This window comes from Equus caballus, chromosome 2, assembly GCF_041296265.1.
Source record: "Equus caballus isolate H_3958 breed thoroughbred chromosome 2, TB-T2T, whole genome shotgun sequence".
NCBI lineage: Eukaryota > Metazoa > Chordata > Mammalia > Perissodactyla > Equidae > Equus > Equus caballus.
Genome location: NC_091685.1, coordinates 33,450,239 through 33,478,081, shown reverse-complemented (window position 1 = coordinate 33,478,081; position 27,843 = coordinate 33,450,239). Strand labels below are relative to the sequence as shown.

General features: G+C 39.0%; 1 protein-coding gene across 50 annotated transcripts in view; it reads right to left on the bottom strand.

Annotated features, from left to right (window-relative positions):
• The window catches only part of EIF4G3 (eukaryotic translation initiation factor 4 gamma 3), a 318,192-nt gene that overhangs the window by 23,078 nt on the left and 267,271 nt on the right, over positions 1 to 27,843 (bottom strand). For 36 of the 50 annotated variants that reach the window (XM_070246686.1, XM_070246729.1, XM_070246689.1 and 33 more), the window contains 9 exons: positions 27,355 to 27,591; positions 26,227 to 26,331; positions 24,694 to 24,826; positions 21,445 to 21,539; positions 18,587 to 18,680; positions 17,216 to 17,333; positions 15,375 to 15,595; positions 13,087 to 13,205; positions 8,809 to 8,981 (listed from right to left, as the gene is read on the bottom strand). In XM_070246686.1, the coding sequence (XP_070102787.1) occupies positions 8,809 to 8,981; positions 13,087 to 13,205; positions 15,375 to 15,595; positions 17,216 to 17,333; positions 18,587 to 18,680; positions 21,445 to 21,539; positions 24,694 to 24,826; positions 26,227 to 26,331; positions 27,355 to 27,591 (1,295 nt within the window). Of the gene's footprint in view, positions 1 to 8,808; positions 8,982 to 13,086; positions 13,206 to 15,374; positions 15,596 to 17,215; positions 17,334 to 18,586; positions 18,681 to 21,444; positions 21,540 to 24,693; positions 24,827 to 26,226; positions 26,332 to 27,354; positions 27,592 to 27,843 lie in introns of those variants that run through there. The other 14 variants (XM_070246742.1, XM_070246820.1, XM_070246662.1 and 11 more) reach the window with 2 other exon arrangements.

Below are 27,843 nucleotides of genomic sequence, written 5' to 3'. Positions count from 1 at the left end.
AAGCCTGCAAGAGACTTATTTCTTTTTAGGATTTAGTTCCTAAATCCTTTTGTATGATTTTGTATATATGTACAACATCTACTTTATCCATTCAACTGTTGATGGGCACTTAGGTTGCTTCCACGTCTTGGCTATTGTAAATAATGCTGCAGTGAACACTGGGGTGCACAGGACTTTTGGAATTGCTGACTTCAAGTTCTTTGGATAAATACCCAGTAGTGGGATGGCTGGATTGTATGGTAGTTCTATTTTTAATTTTTTGAGGAATCTCCATACTGTTTTCCAAAGTGGCTGCACCAGTTTGCTTTCCCACCAGCAGTGTATGAAGGTTCCTTTTTGTCCACAACCTCTCCAACATTTGTTACTATCAGTTTTAGATGTTTTTGTCATTCTAATGGGTGTAAGGTGATATCATAGTGTAGTTTTGATTTGCATTTCTCTGATGATCAGCGATGAGGAGCATCTTTTCATGTGCCTATTGGCCATCAGTATATCTTCTTTGGAGAAATGTCTGTTCATGTCTCCAGCCCGTTTTTTGATTGGGTTGTTTGATGTTTTGTTGTTGAGTTGTGAGAGTTCTTTATATATTATGGATATTAAGCCTTTGTCAGATACATGACTTGCAAATATTTTTTCCCAGTTAGTGGGTTGTTTTTTTGTTTCAATCCTGTTTTCATTTGCCTTGAAGAAGCTCTTTAGTCTGATGAAGTCCCATTTGTTTATTCTTTCTATTGTTTCCCTTCTCTGAGAAGGCATGGTGCCCGAAAAGATCCTTTTAATACTGATGTCAAAGAGTGTACTGCCTACGTTTTCTTCCAGAAGCCTTATGGTTTCAGGTCTCACCTTTAGGTCTTTGATCCATTTTGAGTTTATTTTGGTGAATGGTGAAAAAGAATGGTCGATTTTCATTCTTTTACATGTGGCTTTCCAGTTTTCCCAGCACCATTTGTTGAAAAGACTTTCTTTCCTCCATTGTATGCCCTCAGCTCCTTTGTCAAAGATAAGCTGTCCATAGATGTGTGGTTTTATTTCTGGGCTTTCAATTCTGTTCCATTGATCTCTGCACCTGTTTCTGTACCAGTCCCATACTGTTTTGATTACTGTAGCTTTGTAGTATGTTTTGAAGTCAGGGATTGTGATGCCTCCCGTTTTGTTCTTTTTTCTCAGGATTGCTTTAGAAATTTGGGGTCTTTTGTTGCCCCATATGAATTTGAGGATTCTTTGTTCTAATTCTGTAAAGAATGTCTTTGGGATTCTGATTGGGATGGCGTTGAATCTGTAGATTGCTTTAGGTAGAACGGACATTTTAACTATGTTTATTCTTCCAATCCATGTACATGGAATGTCCTTGCATCTCCTTATGTCGTCATCCAATTCTCTCAGAAAGGCCTTGTAATTTTCATTATAAAGGTCCTTCACTTCCTTAAATTTACCCCAAGGTATTTTATTCATTTTGTTGCGATTGTGAATGGTATTGTGTTCTTGAGTTCTTTTTCTGTTAGTTCATTATTGGAGTAGAGAAATGCTACTGATTTACGCAAATTGATTTTATACCCTGCAACTTTGCTGTAGTTGTTGATTACTTCTAAGAGTTTTCTAATGGATTCTTTGGGTTTTTCTATATATAAGATCATGTCGTCTGCAAACAGCGAGAGTTTCACTTCTTCCCTCCCTATTTGGATTCCTTTTATTCCTTTTTCTTGCCTGATTGCTCTGGCCAGGACCTCCAGTACTATGTTAAATAAGAGTGGTGACAGAGGGCATCCTTGTCTCGTTCCTGTTTTCAGGGGGATGGGGTTCAGTTTTTGCCCATTGAGTATGATGTTGGCTATGGGTTTGTCGTATATGGCCTTTATTATGTTGAGGTAATTTCCTTCTATGCCCATTTTGTTGAGAGTTTTTATCATAAATGGCTGTTGGATCTTGTCAAATGCCTTCTCTGCATCTATTGAGATGATCATGTGGTTTTTATTCCTCAGTTTGTTGATGTGGTGTATCACACTGATTGATTTGCGGATGTTGAACCATCCCTGTGTCCCTGGTATGAATCCCACCTGATCATGATGTATGATCCTTTAATGAATTGCTGAATCCTGGTTGCCAAAATTTTGTTTAGAATTTTTGCATCTATGTTCATCAGTGATATTGGCCTGTAGTTCTCTTTTTTTGTGGTGTCCTTGTCTGGTTTTGGTACTAGTGTGATGTTGGCCTCATAGAATGTGTTAGGAAGTGTTCCATCTTCCCTAATTTTTTGGAATAGCTTGAAAAGGATAGGTATTAAATCCTCTCTGAAAGTTTGGTAGAATTTCCCAGGAAAGCCATCTGGTCCTGGGGTTTTATTCTTCGGTATGTTTTTGATTGCTGTTTCAATCTCCTTCCTTGTGATTGGTCTGTTCAAATTGTCTGCCTCTTCTTGAGTGAGCTTTGGGAGATTGTAGGAGTCCAGGAATTTATCCATTTCCTCTAGGTTATCCATTCTGTTGGCATATAGTGTTTTGTAGTATTCTCTTATAATTCCTTGTATTTCTGCAGAGTCTGTTGTTATTTCTCCTCGCTCATTTCTGATTTTGTTTATTTGAGCTTTCTCCCTTTTTTCTTTCTAAGTCTGGCTAGAGGTTTGTCAATTTTATTTATCTTCTCAAAGAACCAGCTCTTTGTTTCACTGATCCTTTCTACCGCCTTTTTCATTTCAATAGAATTTATTTCTGCTCTGACTTTTATTATTTCTCTCCTTCGGCTGACTTTGGGCTTTATTTATTCTTTTTTCTCTAGTTCAGTTAGGTGTGCTGTAAGGTTGCTTATTTGGGATTTTTCTTGTTTGTTAAGATGTGCCTGTATTGCGATGCATTTTCCTCTTAATACAGCTTTTGCTGTATCCCATATGAGTTGGTATGGCATGCTATCATTTTATTTGTTTCCAGGTATTTTTTGATTTCTTCTTTAATTTCTTCAATGATCCATTGCTTGTTCAGTAGTGTGATGTTTAGTCTCCACATCTTTGTGCCTTTCTCAGTTTTTTTCTTGTAATTAATTTCTAGCCTTATAGCACTATGATCTGAGATGCTTGTTATTATTTCAATTTTTTTAAATTTGTAGAGGCTTGCCTTGTTTCCCAACATATGGTCTCTCCTTGAGAATGTTCCATGTGCACTTGAGAAGAATGTGTATTCAGCTCTTTTAGGGTGAAGTGATCCATATATGTCTATTAAGTCCAATTGTTTTAGTTTTTCATTCAGCTCCACTATTTCCTTGTTGATTTTCTGTCTGGATGATCTGTCCATTGATGTGAGTGGGGTGTTGAGGTCCCCTACTATTATTGTGTTGTTTTTAACATCTTCCTTTGGGTCTGTTAATAGTTGCTTTATGAATCTTGGTGCTCCTGTGTTGGGTGCATAGATATTTATAAGCATTATTTCTTCTTGATGAAGTGTCCCTTTGATCATTATATATTGCCCCTCTGTGTCTCTCTTTACCTGTCTTATTTTGAAATCCACTTGGTCTGATATAAGAAATGCAACACTTGCCTTTTTTCCCTTGCTATTAGCTTGAAGTATTGCCCTCCACCCCTTCACCCTGAGTCTGTGTTTGTCCTTGGGGCTGAGGTGTGTTTCCTGGAGGCAACAAATTGTTGGATCGTGTTCTTTAATCCATTTTGCCACTCTGTGTCTTTTTATTGGAGAGTTCAATCCGTTCACATTGAGAGTGATTATTGATGCATGTGGACTTAATACTGTCAATCTGTTGCTCATTATCTTGTTTTCCTGTGTTTCTTTTCCTGTGTGCTTTAGACTACCCATTTAATACTGCAATTTCTTATGCTGGGTTTCTTAGATTTTTCCTTATCTATGATTTGTGACTCTGTTCTGTACTTTATTTTAGTGTCTACCTTGAAGTTTGTATTTAGAATCTCGTGTATAATATAGTCTGTTCTCTGGTGGTGTCTTACTTACTCGACCAATACTGATTTAGACCCTTTGCTCTTCCGCTCCTAAATAATTATTTTCATTTGTTATTCCAACTCGTGTGATGCATTTGTAGTTAGAGTGCTAAGATCGTCCTTTCTTTGGTAGCTTCCTTCCCTTTACCCTAATGCTATAGTTGAATATTTGCTGTCCTGTTCTGGTTCTATCCATCGGTCTCCCTAGTCTGTGGATTGTGTCCCCTTTCTCCCTTTTTTCTTTTTTCAGGTATGAGAGCCTTCTTGAGGATTTCTTGTAGTGGAGGGGTTTTAGTTACAAATTCCCTTAACTTTTGTTTGTCTGGAAAAGATTTAATTTCTCCCTCATATCTGAAGGAAATTCTTGGTGGATAGAGTATTCTTGGCTGAAGATTTTTATCTTTTAAAGCTTTGAATATGACACTCCATTCTCCCCCAGCTTGTAAGGTTTCTGTAGAGAAATCCGCTGACAGTCTGATAGGGGCTCCTTTATAGGTTATTCTCTTTTTTTTTCTTACTTCCCTGAGTATTCTTTCCTTATCTTTCCTTTTTGCCAATTTTACTTCTATGTGCCTTGCAGTAGGTCTTTTTACACTGACAAATCTAGGAGATCCGAAACCTTCCTCTACACACATTTCTCCGTCAATCCCTAGATTTGGGAAGTTCTCTTCAATAATTTCGTTAAGCACACTTTCTACTCCATTTTCCTTTTCCATATTCTCGGGAATTCCTATGATCCTTATGTTCTTACTCCTCATTGAATCCACTGTCTCTCAGAGATTTTCCTCATTTTTTTTAATTCTTAGTTCTCTTTTTTCCTCTGTCTGGTGCTATTCAGCCTATCTTCGATTATGCTAATTTGTTCCTCTATATTGTCTACACGGGCATTCAGGGAATCCGTATTCTGTTTTATCTGGCCCATTGTTTTTTTCATTTCTAGTAATTCTGTTTGATTCTTCTTTATGATTTCAATCTCTTTTGTGAAATAACTCCAGAACTCAGCCTGTTTCTCTATCTTCCTCTCTACCTCATTGAGTTTTTTGATTATAGCTGCTCTGAACTCATTATCACTTAGTTTACCTAATTCCAAGTCCTCAGGACTTAATTCTATGTTTTTATTGTTTTCCTTCTGGTCTGGGGCTTTTATAAATTGCTGGATGGTAGAGGAGCGGTTTTTTTCCTATGGTGGTAGAATTCGGTTGCAGTTACAGCCATTCGCCACTAGATGGGGGTCAAGAGCCACGTGTTATGAGCTCTCCCCCTTGGGGCAAGATGGCTGCGCCCACTGGCTTTGCTGGGAGGGAGGGGCACTATTCTCCCGTGCCAGTCTGGATTCAGATCAGTTCTGTTCTCTAGTCTCCCAAGGCCCTTGATTTATAGGGTCCCCGCAGACAGAAGCTTTCCCCCCCGACAGCAGGTCTCCACTGAATCAGCGGCAGGAGTCCTGGATGATCCCCGGTCGCGCGGCCCCTCCCCCACTCCTTCCCGACCCCTGCCGCAGGGATCACAGACTCTAGGGGAGGGAGCGATGTTCTCTCCTACCGTTCCAGCTCCTCCGAGGCCGTAAGTAGGGTTTATGATCTCCGCCTTATTGGTATCGGAGGTCTCTAATGTGTTGGCATTAGATTTAGTCTCTGAAATTCAGTTTTTCCAATCCTTTGTTGTAGTTTGGAGGGGAGAGAATCCTGGGTCAGCTCACCCCACCATTTTGCTCCAACCCTTTTGTATGATTTTGAAAGAAAAATCCTGGGTGTGTTCCTAGGTAATTATCTTTACGTCTTTGGACTACTACAGAGCCTATAACAATGCTTTGCATAATACACATTTTCTGCTGGCTGAATGAATGAATCAGGGCTGCAATATATCCTTGCTTCTTGGTCAGAAGTGACCATCACGCCACTGGACTGCACTTTGATGGGGCCCACAGGCAGGACTTCAGGCATTCCTCCTCCTATTTCAACTACAGAGGCTCTACTTTATTTTCTCTGCTAGCTTCCTGTCTAAAATTTAAAGAAAGGAGTACATGGTTAAAAGTTAGAAAAATTTTTCCTTTTGTTTTTTTCCCCCTGCTGTATATTCCCCAAATCCCCCCGGTACATAGTTGTATATCTTAGTTACAGGTCCTTCTAGTTGTGGCATGTAAAATTTTTAAAAATTCAGTAAAGTTCTGATCAGAAATCTACTAAAAGGGCAAGACAATATAACATAATTGGCAACAGTATTGTTAGCAGCATCTTCCACAATTTGCATTATGATAACTTAATAAAAATGTAAACCCTGCTTTGGATAAACATGGAAGAGATAGTGAAGATATCTCAAAATCAGATTGGTTAAGTATTATTATGACTGATCATAAGAATCTAACTACACGTAAAAAGAAGGTGAAAAGCCTTCTTATACTCCAGTATTATCTTCAAAGCATTCCTACAAGAAAATCTATTTAGAGTAGATCTTACCTATGTGAGCACATATGGTCTTCACTGTTACCTAGCACCTCTGCAATTTTGCATTTGAAACTTAGTATGCATGTCTGTTTAAGCCCTGAATAGCATCTTTTTATCAAGGTAGAAATGCCCTAAGCGGCAAAAAAAATAGTCAAGGAGGAGATAAGAACTTCCTTTCCAACAAACATCTCACAGAGTGAAATATTACCATATCAAGCTTCGTGAAGAGCACATATTTTGTGTCTACCGTCAACTCCAATGTTTACCATCCTGGATGCATTTGTTTACTACACTGTGAAAGTGATTCCAATCGCGTGGCTAACAGTGAACTGCACTCAACTTCCTTTAGTAGACAGTTTTAAACAAGAAGTCTTCTGAAGCCATGAGATAAAATGACTGTATCAACACAGTTTGAAATGCATCTACCAACACAATAATGCATCTACCTACCTACCCATCTACTTTATGTCATAAAGTATTTAGATGCAAGTCCTGAAAATTCCAAGAGGATGGCTTGGTGTTGCCTTTGTGGAGATGTTTTATATGTGGCACCTATTATGTTCAGAGTTATATAGCATTTTGTAAGGAAAATTCCAAAAGATCTAAGCTTTATTTATAAACAGTCTGACACAAAAAGCTTATTTGAAACTTCTGTCTAGTCTACCTTACTATTTAGTAGCGGTGCATGCCTTGAAAGGAACTGTAGGAGAAACGGCAGATGAACAGTTAAGTGGTCAGCGCCCAGTAAATTCGGAGGCCTTCTACTTTCTATGTTTCCCAGAGTCACGCCGGCTTAGGAAGCTAGGCAGAAGTTGGCATTATCCAAGGAAGATGACCTTAGATGCTCCCCCACAACGTTATGTAAGGACAGAGATCTAATCAACTTCTGCGTATAGTTTGAAGAAAGACAGATAATGGTAAATAGTAATCTAGCATTCTCATTTTCAAAATTTTCTCGTGAATGTATCATAATATCTGGGTGAAAAGCAAATATTTATATATTACTATAATAGTTACTGCAACTGTAGTTTCTAAGGGCTTGAAATTGTAGTTTCCAGTTGGCTAGGGGCAGAGCTCAATTTGTGAGAGTGTAGATACCCTCATTTGCTCTCACTGGCTGGTTACTGAAGTGAACCACAGATTTCTCTTCTAAAACTGGGAAACCACCTTGGCCTTAAAGGCCGACAATCACAGCAATTTTCGCCAGTTTCTTATGAAGTTAACTGGGTTCAGACGGCCTTAGTCTAGTTAGTCACTGAATTGAGAGAAAACTAATTTACTGCTGAAAGACAACTATTTAAGGATCCTAGGGGCAAGTATACACATTCCAAGACCTTGAAGACAATGTCATCATTCCTCACAAAATCAAATCAGTAATTATTCCTAAGTACATTCAATCTTGGTATTTAATGGTTACACGATTCTAAGAGGTTGACCATATCTGAAAGATATACAGTACATTTCATCACATGCACATTTAATTTACAAGACTACAATATGGGCTTGGCAAAAAAGACTTATAAGGGGAAAAATAACTTAAGCGCAGAATTATTACTGCCATTCCACTCAATGAGCATATACTTCGAGTGAGTATAAGATGGGAGATGGGAATCTGATGTTTGGCCCTCAGGAGTTCCTGTTCCCTTAGAGTGGGCACCTGTCAGTGCTGGGTATGATTCTATGCTTATATTTGCACAACATGGCTCCAAAGACAAATTTTCTACTCTACACAATCTTCACCTTAAACATTGGTTTTAGAAGCTAAGCCTGGGTAAGGTTCTGTGGCTAAAACACAACGAACCTGATCCATGCACTTGTGATGATGGTGTATCACAAAGATATCAGAACCTTATTGTATGAGAACACAACATCAGTGACAGCCAGATTTCATCAAACCAGGCATCAACAGGAATCACAATGAAACCAACTTGAAACAGGCTAAATCATTAAGAACTTGGAGTTACATATCCTTCTATGGGGCTAAAGTGGACAGACAAGCATTTCCTGGCCAAAATAACTATGGTTTATTGAAAGGATAAGGCTTTTAAGTTTAAGTCAATTTTCCGGAATTTTTTTCATAAAGAAAAGCTTTTTCCTTAAAGAATATGCAGGTGCTTGCATGTAAATAGGCTTGTGAGGGCCTCAGAGTATCCGTGCAGTTAAGGGGTGTCTGCTACCCTACTTACATGATAACACAGGTCTAACAGTAAGATACAGAACACCAGAAGATAATTTTCATGCCCTAGCACAATCTACAAAACACCATCGTATCAACCAACACATTATCAATATATTACACATCAACATATTATAGCGGACCCAATTCTAGTCTATGAAAAAAGCTAAATACTTAAAAAGATAGGTACTTTTAAACTTTACTACTGAAGAGCCTAGTAACTGAATACCACTCTTGAGGAGGATACCGACCCTTTGAAAAAGTCCTGTTTGCTGAGTTTTTCTGACTGCACCAGCTGATACAGTAATTGGCCCATGTGATCCCTGGTGATCTGGCTCCTTTCCAGGGTGGATTCCACTCCCATTCTCACAAACACATGTAGCAGGCCCTGGGCATTCAGCTCTTCCACACACTGCATGGCTTCCTGTTCAAATAGCAAATAAAAGCTTACTCCAAAATATGAATAGCATTACCATAGTGTTAAAATAAGTTTAAAATCTCTTACTTATGAAAAACTCAGTAGAAAGCTCTATGAACAAGACAGTTTTCTTATTTTTTTAAGCATTAATATAGCTCAGTAAAATGCAGGCCGACATGGGCAATATTAGTCATATTTAAAAACAAAAGAAATGTATATTTTTATAAGGCTAATGTGTTTAGGTTAACAATTACATTAAAGATCACTCAAAGGACCAGAGTAAAAAAATATATTTTTATACATAATGTTTAACTATCTTATGAGCATTTAAAGAACTGAAAAGGGTATATTATGAAACAGAAATTCAATGTCATGATTCAAAGGCCTTAATGTGGCAAATGAGGTAATTCTGTTTGGGTATGTTAATATTTGCAAAATCTTCAATAGATAAGGTCTTCCTTCATAGGAAAGTTAATACGGTTAGCTTAAAGACAGGCATGCGTCACGTAACGATGGAGGTATGTTCTGAGAAATGCATCCTTAGGAGATTTCGTCATTGTGCGAACATCATAAGAGTGTACTTATGCAAACCTAGAAGGTATAGCCTATTACACACCTAGGATAAATGGTACTAATCTTATGGGACCACTATCGCATATGTGGTCTATCATTGACAGAAATGTCATTAGGCGGTGTGTGACTATACTAAAAACCTTTTAGGAAGTTCTTGAAGTGTGGGGCTTGTGAACTGGTCCTTACCATGGGATGATCTGGCTAGGTCCGCATCTTTGGTCTGGAGGGTAAAAGCCTGGCAGCCTGGGTCGCTGAGTCACCAACACAGCAGTGTGCCTCCCTACCCTCAGCTATCTCAACTTTTTCTAAGTACAAAATCCTTTGGTTCAACCTCTGAAGAGAGTAGCTGTTCTGAGGGGGAAGATGCACGTGAGAAGGGCAACCTCCTGAATGAAGAAGGGAGTAAGGCACACACATCCAGATGTCTCAACATGGCTTTATTTCCCCTCTGCTACTCCACTCAATACCTTGCCCATGTCAACTTTTTATCTGAAAAAATTTCCACCTACAGAGAAATTAAAGAGTAATACAACGTATACGCCTTCACTTCAATTTAGAATCATCAATTGTTCGTTTTCTTTCTGTACATCTAAGAAATTTAACTCTCATATAAGAATGTCAATGAACATATTATCTGATACATAGTACATATTTGAATACCCACAATTGTTCCCAAATGTCCAATACAGCTTTTTGCTGTTCTTGTTCTAGGATCCAGCTGAAAACGCGACACTACATGTCATGATATCTCTTTAGACTCTAATCTAGATCATCCTTTCTCTCTCTGTCTTTTTATGACATTGGCATTTTTGAAACATTTGGGACAGCTGTTATATAAAACTGTTTCGCATATACACTTTTAACCAATCAATCCTTCTGTTTCTAGCTACATCTGCACCTTACAGGCATTCATTGTCTGCTAAATAAATTACCACTCATCTTTCTAATTTCTAACTTTCGGACTGTTGCTGCTGTCTTGTATGTATGCTCTCTATCCTTGTGGATTATTACCTGCTTTTAAGCCCAGCATTATCATCATAACACCTTTTCAGGAGGGAGTGGAAATGAATGCAAGTATTCAACCCTGAGTATTTAACCTGAAGTGACTAAGTGTTTTCTAATGGGAATTTATTCACTGAATCTGCATATAATGCCAATTAACTCTATCCTGGTACTTCTAATGTCACAGCAGTTCATAGTCTTGCCCTTCTCCCTGATTTTCTCATGGTTTTTTATTCTTCTTGTCTTTGTACTCTCAGCTGAAATGACACCTCCTATAGTCTCTGTGACTGCCCAATCACTGGCTATCACATCACCTAATTTAATTTCTATGCACTGAAACATTATTTTTCTTTTTGCAGTTGTTGTTTATTTATTACCTGTCTTTCGGGGAGCTTTCCCACTAGAATGTAAGGTCCATAAAAGACTCATAAAGGCAGACTATTGTGTTTACTACATATATGACAGTATATCCAGGCAGTATTCCCTAAAATGTGGCTGGCACGTTTTTGGTACTCAATAAATATATATCACAGAGGCTAAACACACAGGCTATGGATTTAGACAAATGTAGGTTTGGATCCCGGTTCTGCCATTTACTTACTACAGCATGAGTTTACAAGTGTAACCTAATTTCTCAGCCTTGACTTCCTATCATAGGGTTATTGTGAGGATTGCATTAAAAACGTATATAAAAGCACTTGGCACATTGCCAAACATAAAGCTAAGGTTCAAAAATATTAATCTGCATTATTGTTAAGAAAAATAGCACCTATTAAGATGTCAGAAAAACACTCTTCCTTAGGTAATCCTTTAGCATGACACACTAATACCCTAAAGGCAATAAAATAGCTTATGCTCTAAAGCTAGAAGCCTGGATTTGAACCCTGAGTCTGCCACTTAGCAGCAGCATGACCTACAGCACGTTACCTTACATCTTTGCATCTTAGTTTCCTTATCTGTAAAAATGGCTATTCTAATAATATTAATGTCAGGAAGGTGTTATGAGGATGAAGTGAACTAATATATATAAAACATATAGAATAGCACCTAGCACACAGTAAGCCCTCACTATGTCTGACATCATTACCTGGTTCTTATCGCCACTTTGCAGCAAGCTTCCTTGTACACTGCACAATGAAATTCCTGAGTCATAACCAACTCTGTCTTCCATACCGCAGGTCTGGGCTAGCACTAATGACTCTTCAAAGAGTCCTCTTGTTGTACTTAAATGTTACTAAGCTCTTTTTCTCCCACTTCCAATTCATCACAGGGTCATACTTTTCCCCTTTCAAAGTATTTGTTGCTTACTGACTTTGTACATCCTTCAAATTATTTCTAAAGCCAATCTCCACTGCTTGCTTCCTTATTGTCTCGTTTTTCATCTTTCTTAGCTTTTCCATTTTCTTGTCTTTCACATTTCCCTACTTCCACGAAAGAAAAAAAGCTGTGCTGCCAGTTTACAAGAATACTCCTTATTTTCCAGGAATCTAATAAATCATAATATATGAAGCATATTCTTTGGCTCTTTCCAGTTAATGTTCTTTTATTTTTGTGGCATTTCCAAGGGCTTCTGCAAAGTACTCTTCTCCAACTCACTCATAATCAAAACTTCTTCTGAATTTTGGACAATTTCAGAGGCTTGAGGGTTTTAGAAGGGTGGGCTGGCTATAGTTAACCAAGGTGACTTTTATGTATAGAAAGCAAATAATGACTAGATTGTCAAGAGAACAAGTAAGCGTGAAAGAATTTTTAATAACATAATGCCATAGCAAAAAGTAGTTAATATATCTGACAAATACTTTAAAATATAAGCCTTGCTGACTCCAGATCCCTAAACTAGATCTTATTACATGATCCTTCTAAGACCCCAGAGGTCTACTAGCATGTATTACAACTACAATTTAAATAACTATTCGTGGAATTATCTGTTTATGGACTATCTCTGCCACTAGATTATAGGGCTCATGAAGCCAGGCAGTATGTCTATCTTATTCACTACCATCTTAAAACGAAGCTCAAGAAGGGGGTTAGGGTTAAAGCAAATTCAAAGCCACATCTTGAAATGTTTCACTCAGGCCGTCTGACCCTGGCATGTTGTTTATTCCTTTGTGCCTCAGTTTTTCACTTATGAAATAAAGAAAAAGTAATGCCTGTCATACTTTAAGGTTATATGAAAATGACAATAAAATGACTGTAAAGATTATGACAGGTAATATATAGGGAGCAGGAAGGCCTCATGATGATAATGTGTTGTTTTCTTCATTAATATCAATCTGACTATCCCATAGTGGGGACTGATTGGTACCCATTCTGTCTTCCCGCCACTTGATCTTGTGCACCATAGTATCAATACCAAAGAGAGTACTTGGCAGAAATGCATAAGAGTTGTGCAAACTGAAGTGTGTGGGACTTGGATTACTCACTCCAAGTCCTATCAGTCGACAACGACGACTGCTTTAGACCAGAACCAAGATACTATGTCTCTCTGTGACAGGGCTTTCCGGGTGCTGCTGTTGTTTCTAAAAATTTCATTTACCTTAAAATCATTAATGTGTAGAAATTCATCAATGATAGATTTGGACTTCCTCTCCATCTCCTCTTCTGACAATGTAGGCTTGTCAGAGGCTGATGTTGCTGGAATTTCTGATTTTGCTACTAGTGAGGTTAAAAAAGTGAGAAAGTAAAAATGGCAAAAATTATCATTAAAATGGTGGATTTATGGTTGACAATATTTACATGTTGTTACACTGTTTTTTCAGTAAAGGTATTAAAATAAATACAAATTTGACAAAGATACCTAAAAGCAGAATACAGAAACATTTATTTTAGAATAGATAGGCACTAAGTAACTTATAATCCATAACAATTAAAAGGATATAGGGCTAGTATAAACTTTTTTTTTGAAGATGGTACCTGAGCTAACATTTGTTGGCAATCTTCTTTTGCTTTTTCTTCTTCTTCTTCTTCTTCTCCCCAAAGCCCCCCAGTACTTAGTTGTAGATTTTAGTTGTGAGTGCCTCTGGTTGTGCTATGTGGGACGCCACCTCAGCATGGCCTAATGAGTGGTGCCATGTCTGTGCCCAGGATCCAAACTGGCGAAACCTTGGGTCACCGAAGCAGAGTAGGCAAACTTAACGACTCCACCATGGGGCCAGTCCCGACAAACTTTTATAATTAAGAGTTTTCTCGTTCCTTTCTGTTTTTGGATTCCTCTCCATGGCTTCGATGATCAAGATCACATGAGGCCTGCACAATCGTGCAGAGCTCTACCCACAGTGGTCTTTGGCAGTTGCTCAAACATGCCATGGTTCCATCTATTACTACTTTGCTCATGGTGCTCCTCCTGTCTGGAATGCTCTTTTTCTCTGCTCCATACCCGTCCCTCCTCGCAAACCTGTTTAACTCCTACTGGTCCTTTAGACCTGAGGAAACCTCCCTGACATCCCTCTGTGTCAATTCCATATAGTTTGTTTGTTAAGCACTATCTCAGAACTATGTTCCCTTCCTTCATATCATCTTCCTCAGTCTGCACTTTATATATATATATATATATATATATATATATACTCTTTAGTGGAATTATTTGACAAAGGTCTTCCTGACCCAGCAGGCTGAAGGCCGACAGCAGGAATCAAGGGCCCAGAGGTCACTACACGCTCTGCGTACATGTGGTGAATGAACAAACGACCCACACAGAAAACATGCATAGGGCAGCTGTGCTACATTAGTCACTAAACACAAGGTACTTTCTTGTCCTATCCTGTTATGTTCCCAAAGGATCTAGCACAGAAAAGAGAGCCATATGTCCCTAAAGCTAAAAATCTGAGACCTGTTTGTTGGGAGAAGACATTTCAATTTGCCTCTGAAATCCATTTAGAGACCATAGGTAGGAGACACAATTTAAAGAGTGAAACAAATCTGAAAGCTATAAAAATGTTATAAACAACAAATACTACTTCAGGATCAATATTTTTAAAATGCTGAAAATTATCTTTCAATATTTTTCATTGCTGTCATGATCATCATCATGACATCTAATTCCTTTCGAAAACTTTGTATTTATTGGGTAATGTTCAAAATATTTACACGTATTAACATCTCATTTAGTCTTCATAATAACCCTACAGGGTAAGTATATTATCCCAATATAACAGATGAGAAAACTGAAACAGAGATAGGTTAAATACATGTGGTAATTTTAAGACCATTATCTGAGTTGGTCCTCTAAGCATATACATGCTAAAAATGTCAGAATTTTCACGCATTTGAGGGGTTCTACAATGCACAGGCACTCTAATGCACAGTGGGGTGTTATTCAGGGAACTTGTAAGAAATTCAGATTGCTTAATATACAGCAAGAGGACCTCATCATCATCACATTTAATAGAGAAAAAGAAAATTCACCAATTTGCTGAACAAAGGGATATCTGGGTAATGAGAATATGTTACAAAACTATGAAGATACCCTTTAACTTTTTTCCCCCTGCTTTTTCTCCCCAAATCCCCCCAGTATAGAGTTGCTATTTTAGTTGTGGGTCCTTCTGGTTGTGGTATGTGGGATGCTGCCTCAACATGGCCTACTGAGTAGTGCCATGTCCCTGCCCAGGATCCGAACTGGCGAAACCCTGGGCAGCCGAAGGGGAGTGTGCAAACTTAACCACTTGGTCACAGGGCCGGCCCTACCTTTAACTTCTAAGGCACTGGTGTGTGTGTTATCATGTATAGATTCTGAAATCTACTCAGACACAAAGTCTCCTTTGTATCTTCCCTTCTAAATTTAAGGCCCAAATCTTCATCTGTACCTGTTCATATCAAGTCACTCACCTGACTCCCTGGTTTTGCTTCGGTCAGCCTCAGTGCTGCTCCTTTCCACATCCATGCCTCCTGTGAGCTGTTTCACAGTCTCTAGCATCTCTCTCCGTTGCTCTTCCTGAGACTGATTGTCTAACAGGTCTTTACTACTGCTGCCCCTCATGAAAGTGTTTGGACGAGTTGTTGCAGACGGAAGGGGCTTGTCATTCTTCTCCCTGCCCATGCTTCCACGACTTAAAAGACAAAACACTTTTCAAAGGAAAGACCACCCATCCCCATGTATTCAAGTTATAAAACAACAGTAAAACTTTCTAAAAGTAAGAAGAATAATTTTTCACAGATAACTTTAGATGTGTGAGGCACAAATGATATTTCAAAGTGTAATTATTTACGTAAACAAGTAAAATCAGTGCTTTAAAGGGAATATTAAGATATGCTTTAAGTTTTTCTTAAATGTCAAAGGGATACTACTTACAATTTTAAAAAGCCAATGGCGACTCCTTATGTTAGTTTTTAAAAATCTCATAAGAATAAGAAGACAGTGATGAATGTATAAGCTAAATGAGTAAAAGGTCAACAGAATACCAAGAGAGCATGGTATCACTACCTTAGAATTATACAATGATACTTTAGTTATTCAGAAATTTCAAATATATGGAAAATATTTGATAATCAAGTAGCAGAAATAGTTTTTGAATAGCCAGTCACATACTTCACTCATTTTAAGAGAGAATCTTCCCATATCTCCCTACTTAGTCTTCTTTTAGATAACTCTAACCAGCAAAAAGTTCCTTGGCTCATGGCAGATCAGAAGCAGCAAATTAAAAGGGAGAGAAGAGGAAAGACTCAGAGGCATGATAACAACCGAACCACTATGAAACAACATACACAAGTACTCACAAAGCAGAGTCACTGGGGGAAATGTCTGGCAGGGTAAAGAGCCACAAACACCTCAATAACACAACAGATGCTCAATGATAATCCAAGTCATAATTAAGAAGTTGACTTGCGTTAAGTACATTTTGTTTCAGAAGCCAAGGGAATAGTAACATAGTTTAGAAAGTCTCCCTTGCCAAACTGATTGCCATAGTATAAAAACCAAAAGTTTGAGAGCTTAAAGAAACTTCAGTTTTGAAAGTGCTTATATCAAAACTTTTGTTCTCTGTCACTATATTACACGCTCTCATCCACTCTCCATAAACCAGCCAACGGAACACTTGGCTGTATCAATCCTACAAAAACGAAAACAGGAAGATAGTAGAATACAAAGAGTACTAAAAAATAAAAACCTCAAATACAACTTGAAAAACAGTGTGACAGAAAAGTGTGTGGGTGGACTGTCATGCCCTTTAATTCACGTGCTTGAGACTGCTAGGAGAATCTGGAGCATCCTGAGGCATTAGCTTGGAGAGCCCTACACAAGCTCCAGGGCTCTCTGCGTGGGCCTGGTTTTCTTAAGAAGCAAACTATTAGATACGTGCCGGATAATCTGCCCTTTCCTTTGACCACACCCCAAATCTACGAACCAATTACGTTCTTATTTTGGAAATTACAGAATGTGAATATTAAAGGAGGAAAAGTAAAAGTAAATCAACCTTAGGGATGAAAAGAATCCATCCATAGGGATTATCATCATAATCTTTCTGTGTGTGTGTGTGTGTAGGGGGGGAGAGAGAGAGAGAGACAGAAGGAGAGAGAGAGAGAGAGGGAGGAGAGATGGAGACAGAGAGAGAGAGAGAAAAAGAAAGAGAAAGACAGAGAAAAAGAAAGAGAAAGACAGAGAGACAGACTGATAGAGAGACTGACTGACAAGCCGGTTAGTCTTGAATTCACATGGAGAGTAAGCTTCTAACCTGGTTAAGGTCCGTCGGGAATCGAACTCTAAAGGCGTGGATGATGCAGACCCTGAGGGTGCTGGAGGTTGTAAAGCAGAGAATCTGTTTAAACTGGAAGCACTTGACCGTAATGCATCTAGGTGTTGAAGATTGAGAAAAAAATACAAATCACATGACTAAGATATAGCTTCTAATTCATCTGCCTCCTTGGGGCGGGGCCTGAGACTCGACATGTCTAACAAGCTTAACAAGGTGATGCCAATCCCCTGGGGTCCACAGACCATACTCTTAGAAGTAAAGGGTTAGAGGAAATTTGTATGCAAAAAAGAATTTAGAAACCTTTGTTCATTACAACTATTTCCTCCTTCAAAAACATAAATTATCCTTGGTAGGGCATGGGGGTGGGAGTGATAAACAGGGGAAGGAGGGAGGCAAGCAAAAACAAAGCAAAATATTTCACTTAAAAAAAAGCTAATTGAAATGCTATGATCTCATTTATGTAAAATTATGCATGTGGGTTTAAATGAATAATGAAATTTTTTAAAATTTAAAGAAAAAAAGGCCAAAATTATTCAGTGGAAGGGAAATATGGGAAGGAGGTTAACAGCAAACTTTTTATTCATTCCATTGGGCTTCTTCAGCTTTGAAGATGTCTGTGATGGTCCGAACATTTCAATCCTAAGGTCAAATCTCTCAAAATCTGACCTTTGTGGGGTTTTTTTTTCAGGAAAATTAGCCCTGAGCAAACATGTGCTGCCAGTCCTCCTCTTTTTGCTGAGGAAGACTGGCCCTGAGCTAACATCCATGCCCATCTTCCTCTACTTTATATGTGGGATGCCTGCCACAGCATGGCCTGACAAGCGGTGCATAGTCCACACCCGGGATCCGAACTGGCAAACCCCAGGCTGCTGAAGCGGGACATGCAAACTTAACCGCTATACCACCAGGCTGGCACCTCGAAATCTTACTTTTGATAAAGATTTTTGAAAAGCATTTCAATCTAATTGTTTATTCTTTTACAACTCCCTGAAATTAAATGCTTCTAGGTATTAATATTCTTTTTCTGAGCAAAATGAGTAGCCCTTTTAATTTGGGGGTCCCAGTTATTTCTCTAATTATATTGAATTTGTGAACAACAACAACGGAACCTAACAGAGCAAAGTCTTAAAAAGTCCAACTGAACTAAAAAACTTTTAAAAAATACTTAAGAATCCTTCTTAGGAGGAAACCCTCAATTTCTGTTAGTCAGAAAGGGACTCAGATAAGTTTGGGCACAACTAGTCTACAGACCTTTCCCCCAAATCGTTATGAAATGGCTGTGGAGATGTGCGGGAAGGAGAGTGCTGAGAGAACGCGTCCCAGCCCCCGAGAGGGGCGCTCCGTACTCACCAGTCTCGCTGGCCTTTGCTCCACCACTGCTGCCTTTGCCCCAGCTGCCCAGCTGCGCTTTCGGTACCAGCTGAATTTTCTCATCAATTGTGGGCTGTAACATAAGCAACCACAAGTCAATTACAGGAAATATTCTAAAGAATAGTTTATCTTTCTTTTCCAGTGCAGTAAAACCAATTTTAGCAACAAAACTTTGCTTGGAATGCCAATTTAAAAAACATAAATTGGAGTTGTTCACATTAAAGTGGGATTTCTGTGGCCCCTGAAGCACTTCCTTGGAATCAAGCTTCTACAAAACACAGTTCGAAACTACTGGTCTGGAGAATGTATTCCGGTCCTTCAAGAGGACGTGCCGGTTTGCTAAATGTAAGCAGTTTGTAATGACTCCTCCTGTACAATAATGCTCCCTGATGTAAAAAAAAAAAAAGAATGAATACACAAATACTACAAAATTAACTCTTTCTTCACATGATTGTCAGAAAATAGGTCAAAAGACACACAGATCCCACATTTTAGCAAAGCCTAATATAGGCTGGGGCTGGGGGTGAAGAGGGAAAATGGCAGCACTCAGTACAGCGGAATTAGAAAAAGAGAACGGAGGCCGGCCCGGAGGCGCAGCAGTTAAGTTCACAGGTTCTGCTTTGGTGGCCTGGGCTTTGCCGGTTTGGATCCCAGGCACAGACATGGCACCGCTTGGCAAGCCATGCTGTGGTAGGTGTCCCACACATAAAGGAGAGGAAGATGGGCATGGATGTTAGCTCAGGGCCGGTCTTCCTCAGCAAAAAGAGCTAGATTGATAGTAGTTAGTGCAGGGCTAATCTTCCTCAAAAAAAAAAAAAAAGAGAGAGAATGGAAAATTAGATGGGGAGCTAAGGTGCCTGATCTCTCTCAGGTTTAACCCTCAAAGCAGAAGTTTAGTACGAATGAGTAGAATTACAATGCAATAGAAACTATCATAAAACACATACAACATATAAGCTACAATGCAGTTCTTTGTAACAAAGGTATTTCTGTATTCTGACAGTGATGCCTTGCTACATGACTTACTTTCACACAAATCTATCCTAGTCGATAGTGAATTTGTGTAACGGTTTTAAACTTTTTCTGGTACACTTATGTAGAGTACCTATAGTATAACTATCTGAATATGCAAACACATATTTTTCAAAATATTAAGAAAATAATGTTGTAGGTTTAATACCAGCACTCTTCTTCTTTATAGTGTCCATGTACAGAAATAGTATTTAAAAACACAGAAAAATGTTATTATTAAGTATTGAGACGATTTTCAAAGATATTGGGGCTGATACTGGAGGAATTCTTTAAATACAAGGTTTTGGTTACAACTGCCTCTCACTGAAAATGGGAGAGGATGGGATCAAGTTGTACACAGCAGTGGAGTCCTGCCCTGCAATGTAAACAGCTAGAAGAACGCATCAGAACCTTAGAGAGGGTGATCCTAGCTAATTAGCGTCAAGAAAGATCCAGAAAGGGAATGTTCTATCTTGAGCAATGCTTTGACAAAACCATAAAGATGCAGGGGCCAGCCCAGTGGCGTAGTGGTTAAGTGTGCGCGTTGTGCTCTGGCGGTCCGGGGTTCACCAGTTCGGATCCTGGGTGCAGACATGGCACCACTTGGCACGTCATGCTGTGGCAGGTGTCCCACATATAAAGTAGAGGAAGATGGGCACGGATGTTAGCTCAGGGCCAGTCTTCCTCAGCAAAAAGAGGAGGATTGGTAGTGGATGTTAGCTCAGGGCTAATCTTCCTCAAAATAAACAAATAAAAATTTAAAAATGTAAAAACCATAAAGATGCAAATAACGTACCCATCTTCTAATTTTCTCAGTCTTATTCTTTTTGTCAGTTATCTTCTTTCATTTGAGATTTTCACATTAGCTTTAGACTGCCCTTAGTATCCTACTGGCAAGTTGTCAATTTTCAGAACTATGGAAAGTGTATTACAAGTAAGGATCACATTAGACTTGCAAATGATTTGCAAAACCCACTGGGCTGTAGAAGTTTCCACTTTTACAAAATGTAACTCCACTTTCTCTACTTTCTCCAAGATTCTTCCCCCTACTCACAGTGATCATCAACTACTACTGCTAAAAACACCGGCCAGGAGAAAATTCTTTCCTCTTACTGCCCATAGATTCTCAAGAGAGAGGAAAAGGAGACTATATTAAATCTTTTTTTTTTTTGAGGAAGATTTTGAGCTAACTACTACCAATCCTCCTCTTTTTGCTGAGGAAACCTGACCCTGAGCTAACATCCATGCCCATCTTCCTCTACTTTCTATGTGGGACACCCGCCACAGCATGGCGTGCCAAGCGGTGCCATGTCCGCACCCGGGATCCGAACCAGTGAATCCTGGGCCTCCGAGAAGCAGAACCTGTGCTAACTGCTGCACCACCAGGCCGGCCCTAAATCTTTATCACAGAATTATTTCTGGTAGGCCCTCTTGGATTTCTTTTTGGCCTTGGGTATGGCAAACCATTAATTCTTTTCATGATTAGACTTAAAACAGGTGGTTGCTTCTTCCTCAGAGCTAAGGATACACTGAACAGCATGCAATTGACCATGGCTTCCGAAATCTCACTCTTCTATTAAGCATCTCGTGACTTTAAGAATTTAACCTAGTTAATTCCTCCTTAGTAAATCCTCATAGAAATAAAAAGGACTACTGCCAGGACAAGTAGGTAAGAATACACTGATCAATACTATCTTGTAAAAAAGCATCTACATTAAAAAAGAACCACCCCATAAAATCTGCAGTAGGGCTATTTTATATGAGCAAGAAGTAATTCCGAGAGTCACATTTTGAGGCGTAAGTTGTATTTCAAATGTCACACTCACCTTAGTGATCTTCAGGAATTTTGAGGGGTCCAGTACCCGACTATTCTTGGCCCCTTGTACAGTGTTCCACCCACCTTCATCCACTCTCTGGACGCCTGCAGGGAGGAGAGAGTGAGGCAGTCTCTCGTCTGTCTCAAGTCAGTTTGATAGTGAAAGAGTGAGCAGTATTTTCAACTTAGCAGCTCCAATCAAAACCAAGGAAAATGACAAAAGATATTAGTAAAGCATTGCTGGCAGTGTCTTTAATACCCACAAGAAGAAAATGTCAAGCAGAAGTACTCTATATAGGATCTTGCATGAAACATTACTGACCTAGAAGAAACCAGCTGATATAAATGAACAGAGATTTAGTCCTAGACAAAGGAGGGCCAAATCTAGTGTTACAGAGTTAATGATTAGAACACTTTGGGAGAAATCAAACGGAAATTATTTATTCCAAAGTTTATTTCACTTAATGCTATCAAATGACACAATATAATCGGATCATTCCCCCAAAACCTAATTCTCCAACCTTTCAGTCAGCTGCGCAGGCAGAAAACCTGGACTCCTTCTTTCTCACACTTCACACCCAATTTGTCAGCAAAGCTTGTCAGTTCAACCTTTACAACATATTCAGCAGCTAGCCCCTTCTAACTACTACCACCACCACATCAATTTGGTTTAAGCCAGAAATATTTCCTCCATTAGTATAAAAACCTCCTCATTGGGGCCGGCCCAGTGGCACAGTGGTTAAGCTCACGCGTTCCATTTTGGTGGCCCAGGGTTCAGGGACTTGGATCCTGGGCACGGACCTACACACTGCTCATGAAGCCATACTGTAGCGGCATCCTACATACAAAATAGAGGAAGATTGGCACAGATGTTAGCTCAGGGCCAATCTTCCTCACCAAAAAACATAAGTAAATAAAATTTAAAAAATAAAGACAGAATCCTCCTCAATGGCTTTCCTTCCACCCTTATGTGTTTTTATCATGGCAGCCAGTGTGACTCTAGTAAAGCGTAAGTCAGGTCCTATCACTTCTCTGCTCAAAACACTTATTACCTCTTTATCTCACTCAGAGAAAAAGAAAGATTCCTTATAAATGGCCTACAAGCTCTAAAGAATCTGGCCCCGTCTCTCAGACTCGACCTTCTACTACTCTCCCCAGGCCCTCTAGTCCAGTCACACCGGCCTCCTTGCTGTTCCTTGAAAGCGCTGCTCCAGGGCTTCTGTACTTACTATGCCCTTGGCTGAAAACCCTCTTAGCCCAGAGCTGCAGGACTTCATTCCCTCACTTGCTTCAGGGCTTTGTTCAAACACCAACTTTAATAGCTCCCAATCTTCCTATTTAAAATTGTAATGTCCCCCCAACCAAGCCCTGCACTCCCCACTCCCTCCCTCTCCGCTTTATTTTTTTTTTAATAGAAGAAACATAGCTGAAAAAGTTGTATATTTAAGTATTTGTTTATTGTCTTTTTCTCGGTAAGATGGAAGCTGCATGAAGGAAGGGACTCCCTCCTGTTAAGCGACAGGAACTCAATAAACATTTGTTGAATGAATAAAAGACCACCAAATAGTCTATCCAAAAGATTTTCTGATCCTCACATACTTTTTGATTTTCTCTGTGCTATCTGATATTACTGAAAAGTAATGTTTTTCATAATAATGAGAAGACTTGGTTCTTCCCTGTTTCTCTGACACATATCCTAGCATCTCTTCTCCACTTGTTCTTTTCCAAGAGTTATTCCTTTAGTCATATGCGGACATCCTCCACGGATTAGGCTTTCTTATCTTTTCCCTCTCAGTCTAGTTCAATAGTAAATAAAAGTCAATACCCGAAAGGCATTGGGGCTAGGGACAAGGATGAGGAAGTTAAGTGTGGTGTCCCACGAAACTTAAAAGCACATTTTCTTCCCTGGAGGATTCATCTCTCCTAACTTCACTGAGCTCTACTGTGTCTGTGATGAACAACAGCTAATGGTTATTGAGTATTTACTATGTGCCAGTTGCTATGCTGAACACTTTACAGATATTACCTCATTTCATCCTCACATAAATCCTAGGTACTGTAATTAGATCCCTTTTACAGACTGACTTGTACAAGGTCATAAAGCTACGATGCAGGAGAGCTGAAATTCAAACGCAGACAGTTTGGCTCCCAAGTCTATGCTCTCAATCACTATTCTATGGGACCCAGTCACTACCCTAATCATTTAACTGCACAGGGGACAAATGAGCATTCTCATTTGGATGCCCTATTGTCACCTCAAAATAAAGAGGCTTAACAGAAAAATGATCATTTCCCTTCTGAAAAAGGTTTCCTCTTCCAATGTTCCTAAACTTAGCCAATGGACTTTCTATTTTCTAAGGTGTAAAATGCCTTGTATTTCATCTTTGCTTTTTTCCTTGTTTCTTCCCTTTTATTTTTATTGCTACCAAGTCTCACTTCCTTCCATGTATGATTTCAGCAACAGTAACATTCCTGAGTTCAGTGTACCCCTTTGATTCATCATGTGAACAGCAATAGACTTATTTTATTTACATACCTCTGGCCTGACATTACTCCTTTGCTCAAAAATTTCCAATGGCTCCTTAATGTCCAAATCAAATCAAAGTTTAATCTGGCTCCACTCTTCTAAACATTTTTCCATTCCTCCTTAAAGTACTTAAAGTTTGCTCCAATCAGGCTTGTTTATTTCTCTTTACAATTTATGTTTATTTTAATTTCATGACTAAAATTCTTTCTTCCCTTCCAAATATCTACCATCCACCAAGATTCAGTTCAAGTGTCCCTTCCTCAAATAAAGATTTCTTCCGGCTCTCTCTCGCTCTCTTCTTCTCTGAATTTTAACAACCTTAATAGAGAATACACTTCATCATCGATAATATTTCCATTTGCTTAACAAATGTTCCCTCTATTAGTTTTGCCTTCCCAGATAAACTGTAAGCTTTTAGAGGAAAAGTATTTTCTAGAGTATCTTCTACTCCTTTTTATATCCCTTACCAATACTGACTGAGTATACAGAAGATGCTCAGTAAAGTCTTGCTGATTACTGACTTCGAAGTAGTCAAAGAAATCATGTTTGCTTCCTGCCTTCTCTGCTCTGACTCAATAACCAGTCTCTGGGTGAAACTGCTTCCCTTACCAACCACCACTCTAATCCTTGGGTTATTTTTTCTCATCTCACTTCACATCTAAACATAGAATTCTTAAACGTCTGTCGCTCAAACTCCCAAGCACGCTACCGCCCAGGCGACTCCACCCTCACCTGGCCTCCTCTTCTCCTTGGTCATGAGCTGCTGGACCTTCCTTTGCTCTTCTTGTTCTTCTATTTTAGCCTCTTTGTGAATCTGTTCAATAGTTTTAGGCCCTTGATCTGCTCTTCGAGATACCCAATTACACTATAAAATGAGAAAATAAAGTTATCAGCCACATAACTAAAAATAACAAAACTTTGAAAATCTATTTTATACTTTCCACTGCTGGAAAAGTGTAAAAATACATATAAAATCTGGTACCATGGCAGTTTTTCATCTGTCTTACAGATGGCAATATGTGCAGTTAGGGGATTAGAGCTAAAGAATTAATTCTTCTCATTAAACCCTGAACTATTCTACATTGAGCATTCCAAAACCCAATGGATTAAAAAGAGTGAAAGATTGGTCCAAATGTATTTTTTAAAAATTATTTTGTATATTTGAAAGAAGACAGAAGAGAAATCAAGAAAAATTAGGATGTTTTGGCCTTTCCTTAATTGGGGTATTGCTACTCAGTTCATATCACACTCCCTGGGGGTTGTAAATCAAGGATGACTAGAATTTTTCTTCCTTCCATATCACGGTTCTGGTGTTCTATTCAAAGTGCCACATCACTCTGCCCTTTGGTTATCCTTTCTGCTAAGGACAAAACAAGTCGTCTCCTCATAATTATACTTCTCCCTTTCCTTCAATTTCCAGCTACAGTCCCAACATCTGATGTAAGTCCAAGGTGTTGAAGGCATGGGTGGAGAAGTTTTTTCTGTTTATTCATATTAGCTAGAGGCAAGGATGGCACATAGGTTAAAATCAGCATAAAAATTCTAATCAAGTGGTAGTGGCTTTGGTAATAAGGATCCTGAGGTCACCTCTGGGCTTAGCAAGATAAAGAACCATCATCAATGCTACTGGTCTACATGCAGGCAGGGAACAGGTGGGACCAGTATTCACTTTCTCTAGTTTAGAGCTGGCTGCAGTATATTCCCAGCAGGAATTAAAATAAGAAGAGAAAAAGAGGTAGTAATGGTAAAAACTGCACCTAGTACGAGAAATGAGGGGAAAAAAAGCAGAACAGGAGGGTATACAAGAAAAACAATAAAGAAAACATCAACATCTCCTATGAGCTGGGCACCTTACATAATTACCTCACTCAATTTTTATAACACATCTGCAAGGTAGGCAACATGCCATTTTAGAGACTAAAAATGTAAGGCTCAGGGAAGTTAAACGTATTCATTTTGAAGATGAGGCTTCCTAATTATTTAGCATCCTAAGACTAAATTTAATTAACTACGGTTTGAATTCAGAATGGCTGATTTTAAAACTGCAATGTGGTTTGATAATTAAAGAGAAGAAACATGTAACAGGTAGGTATATATACGCCTTTTGTCCTTCCACATAGCTCCCTCATTACAGTTTGTCAATTCAAGTTCTGAGAGTCATGTAGCAAAAGCATTAAGTTTTTACACATGCAAATACTAGGACAGCCTCCCCAACCCACTTCCTCAACAGAGACTGAAGAGGTAGGCTTATTATTGTTTACTCACCAGCCTTAGGTCTATCACATCCTGAAGCATGAATCGAATCCTAGATGAAGTTTTTCTCTCTTTCACAATTTTCTCCATCTGATTAAAATACTGGTCCATACGGGGCTGCAAAAGACAAAATCATTAGCATTCCTGGCTGAGGAATTTAAATGTAATTTTATCATATAGAATTTTTAAATGGCCTAGGAATACAACTTATAGCCAAAAGGTAACATGGTAGAATTTTTACTTGAGCATATGACACCCAAAATGAAGGCTACATATTCCAGGCAGCTGGCCATGGTCATGTGACTAATCACAGGTCAACAGAATATAAAAGGAAACGTCATACTGCAGCCCCCTGGAAACTTCCTTAAGAGAGAGGTGCCTGTGTCCTTTGCCCATTTCCAACCTTCTCTGCTAAGAACATTAAGGACAAGAACTATACCTTAGGAATGACACAATGATAAGCTGGATGAACTGGATTTTTTGATTATCTCTGAGCCAGCAGACCAGTCTCAGACTTCCTTACTTACACGAGTGAGAAATAAACCTCAATCTTGCATAAACCACTGATATTTCGGGTTTTCTGTCACAGCCAAACATAACTGTAGCTGATTCAGATGTTAAGAAACATTTCTGACATTATTTCCTAGAATCATTTCTAATTTCCCTGGCTTTTATTTGGAGAGCACCACGTAATGATGAATTATAATATTTTTAATGATTTCTTATATTAGGGTTAGATAGCTGTGTTATTAATTAGAGCATAAACTTAAGAAAGCTACTGGGTCTTAGTCATGTCTGTATGACTCTCAATCCTGGCCTATAGTAGCTTTTCTCTCCGTATTTCTGCCCTCAATTTCTGCCCTTAACAAACGACCTCTGAAATGGTCATGCAGAAAAATGAATAATCTCAACAATTCAGGAACTGGCTTTGATATAATTTGGAACCCTCTTCACTTGTGACTTTAATGGAAATGTGGTAAGGAGTATGATGGCCAAACATTGACAAGGAGAAGGACAAAAGAAAAAAAGTAAACAGCCTACACTGCTGGGACAAGATGAAGTGCTTATGTTGACAGTCCTGGTTCCTTTGCAACTGACAAAGAGCCCCTTCTGGAAGTTTCTGAGGTTTTGGATTTTTACCTTTGCCTTCTCAAAGTCCAGGTCTTTGCCAATGGTGGTGAGTAGGCGACACAGACACTCTAGGGACTCTTCATCATGGTTCTTGAGCAGCTTCACCACACAGTCGTGCATGATGGCCTCAGTCAGCATCTTGAGTTTAAACAGCTCTCCAATAAACTTGATGTTACCAATGGACCTCCGCCGGGCTCTGTCCTTAGCTTCCTCTAGTTCATCATGGAGCCTTGTCCTCTCCTCTGGCTGTTGTGTAAGGAAGAATAATAGAATCTTGATGAAAATTGTATTGCACAATAGATGCTAAGAACAAACACTTAGATTCATGGTCCTTACTATTTCTAGGGGGTCAGGAATATCCTCTGAGAATCTCATAGCAACTAGAAACCTACTCCTCAGAAAAGTGCACTACACTCAAAAGTTTCCATCCATTTCAGGAGATTTCTGGAACTCAGCGATCTCTCTGAAGTCTAGGTTCTGAATCCCTATCTCAGAAAG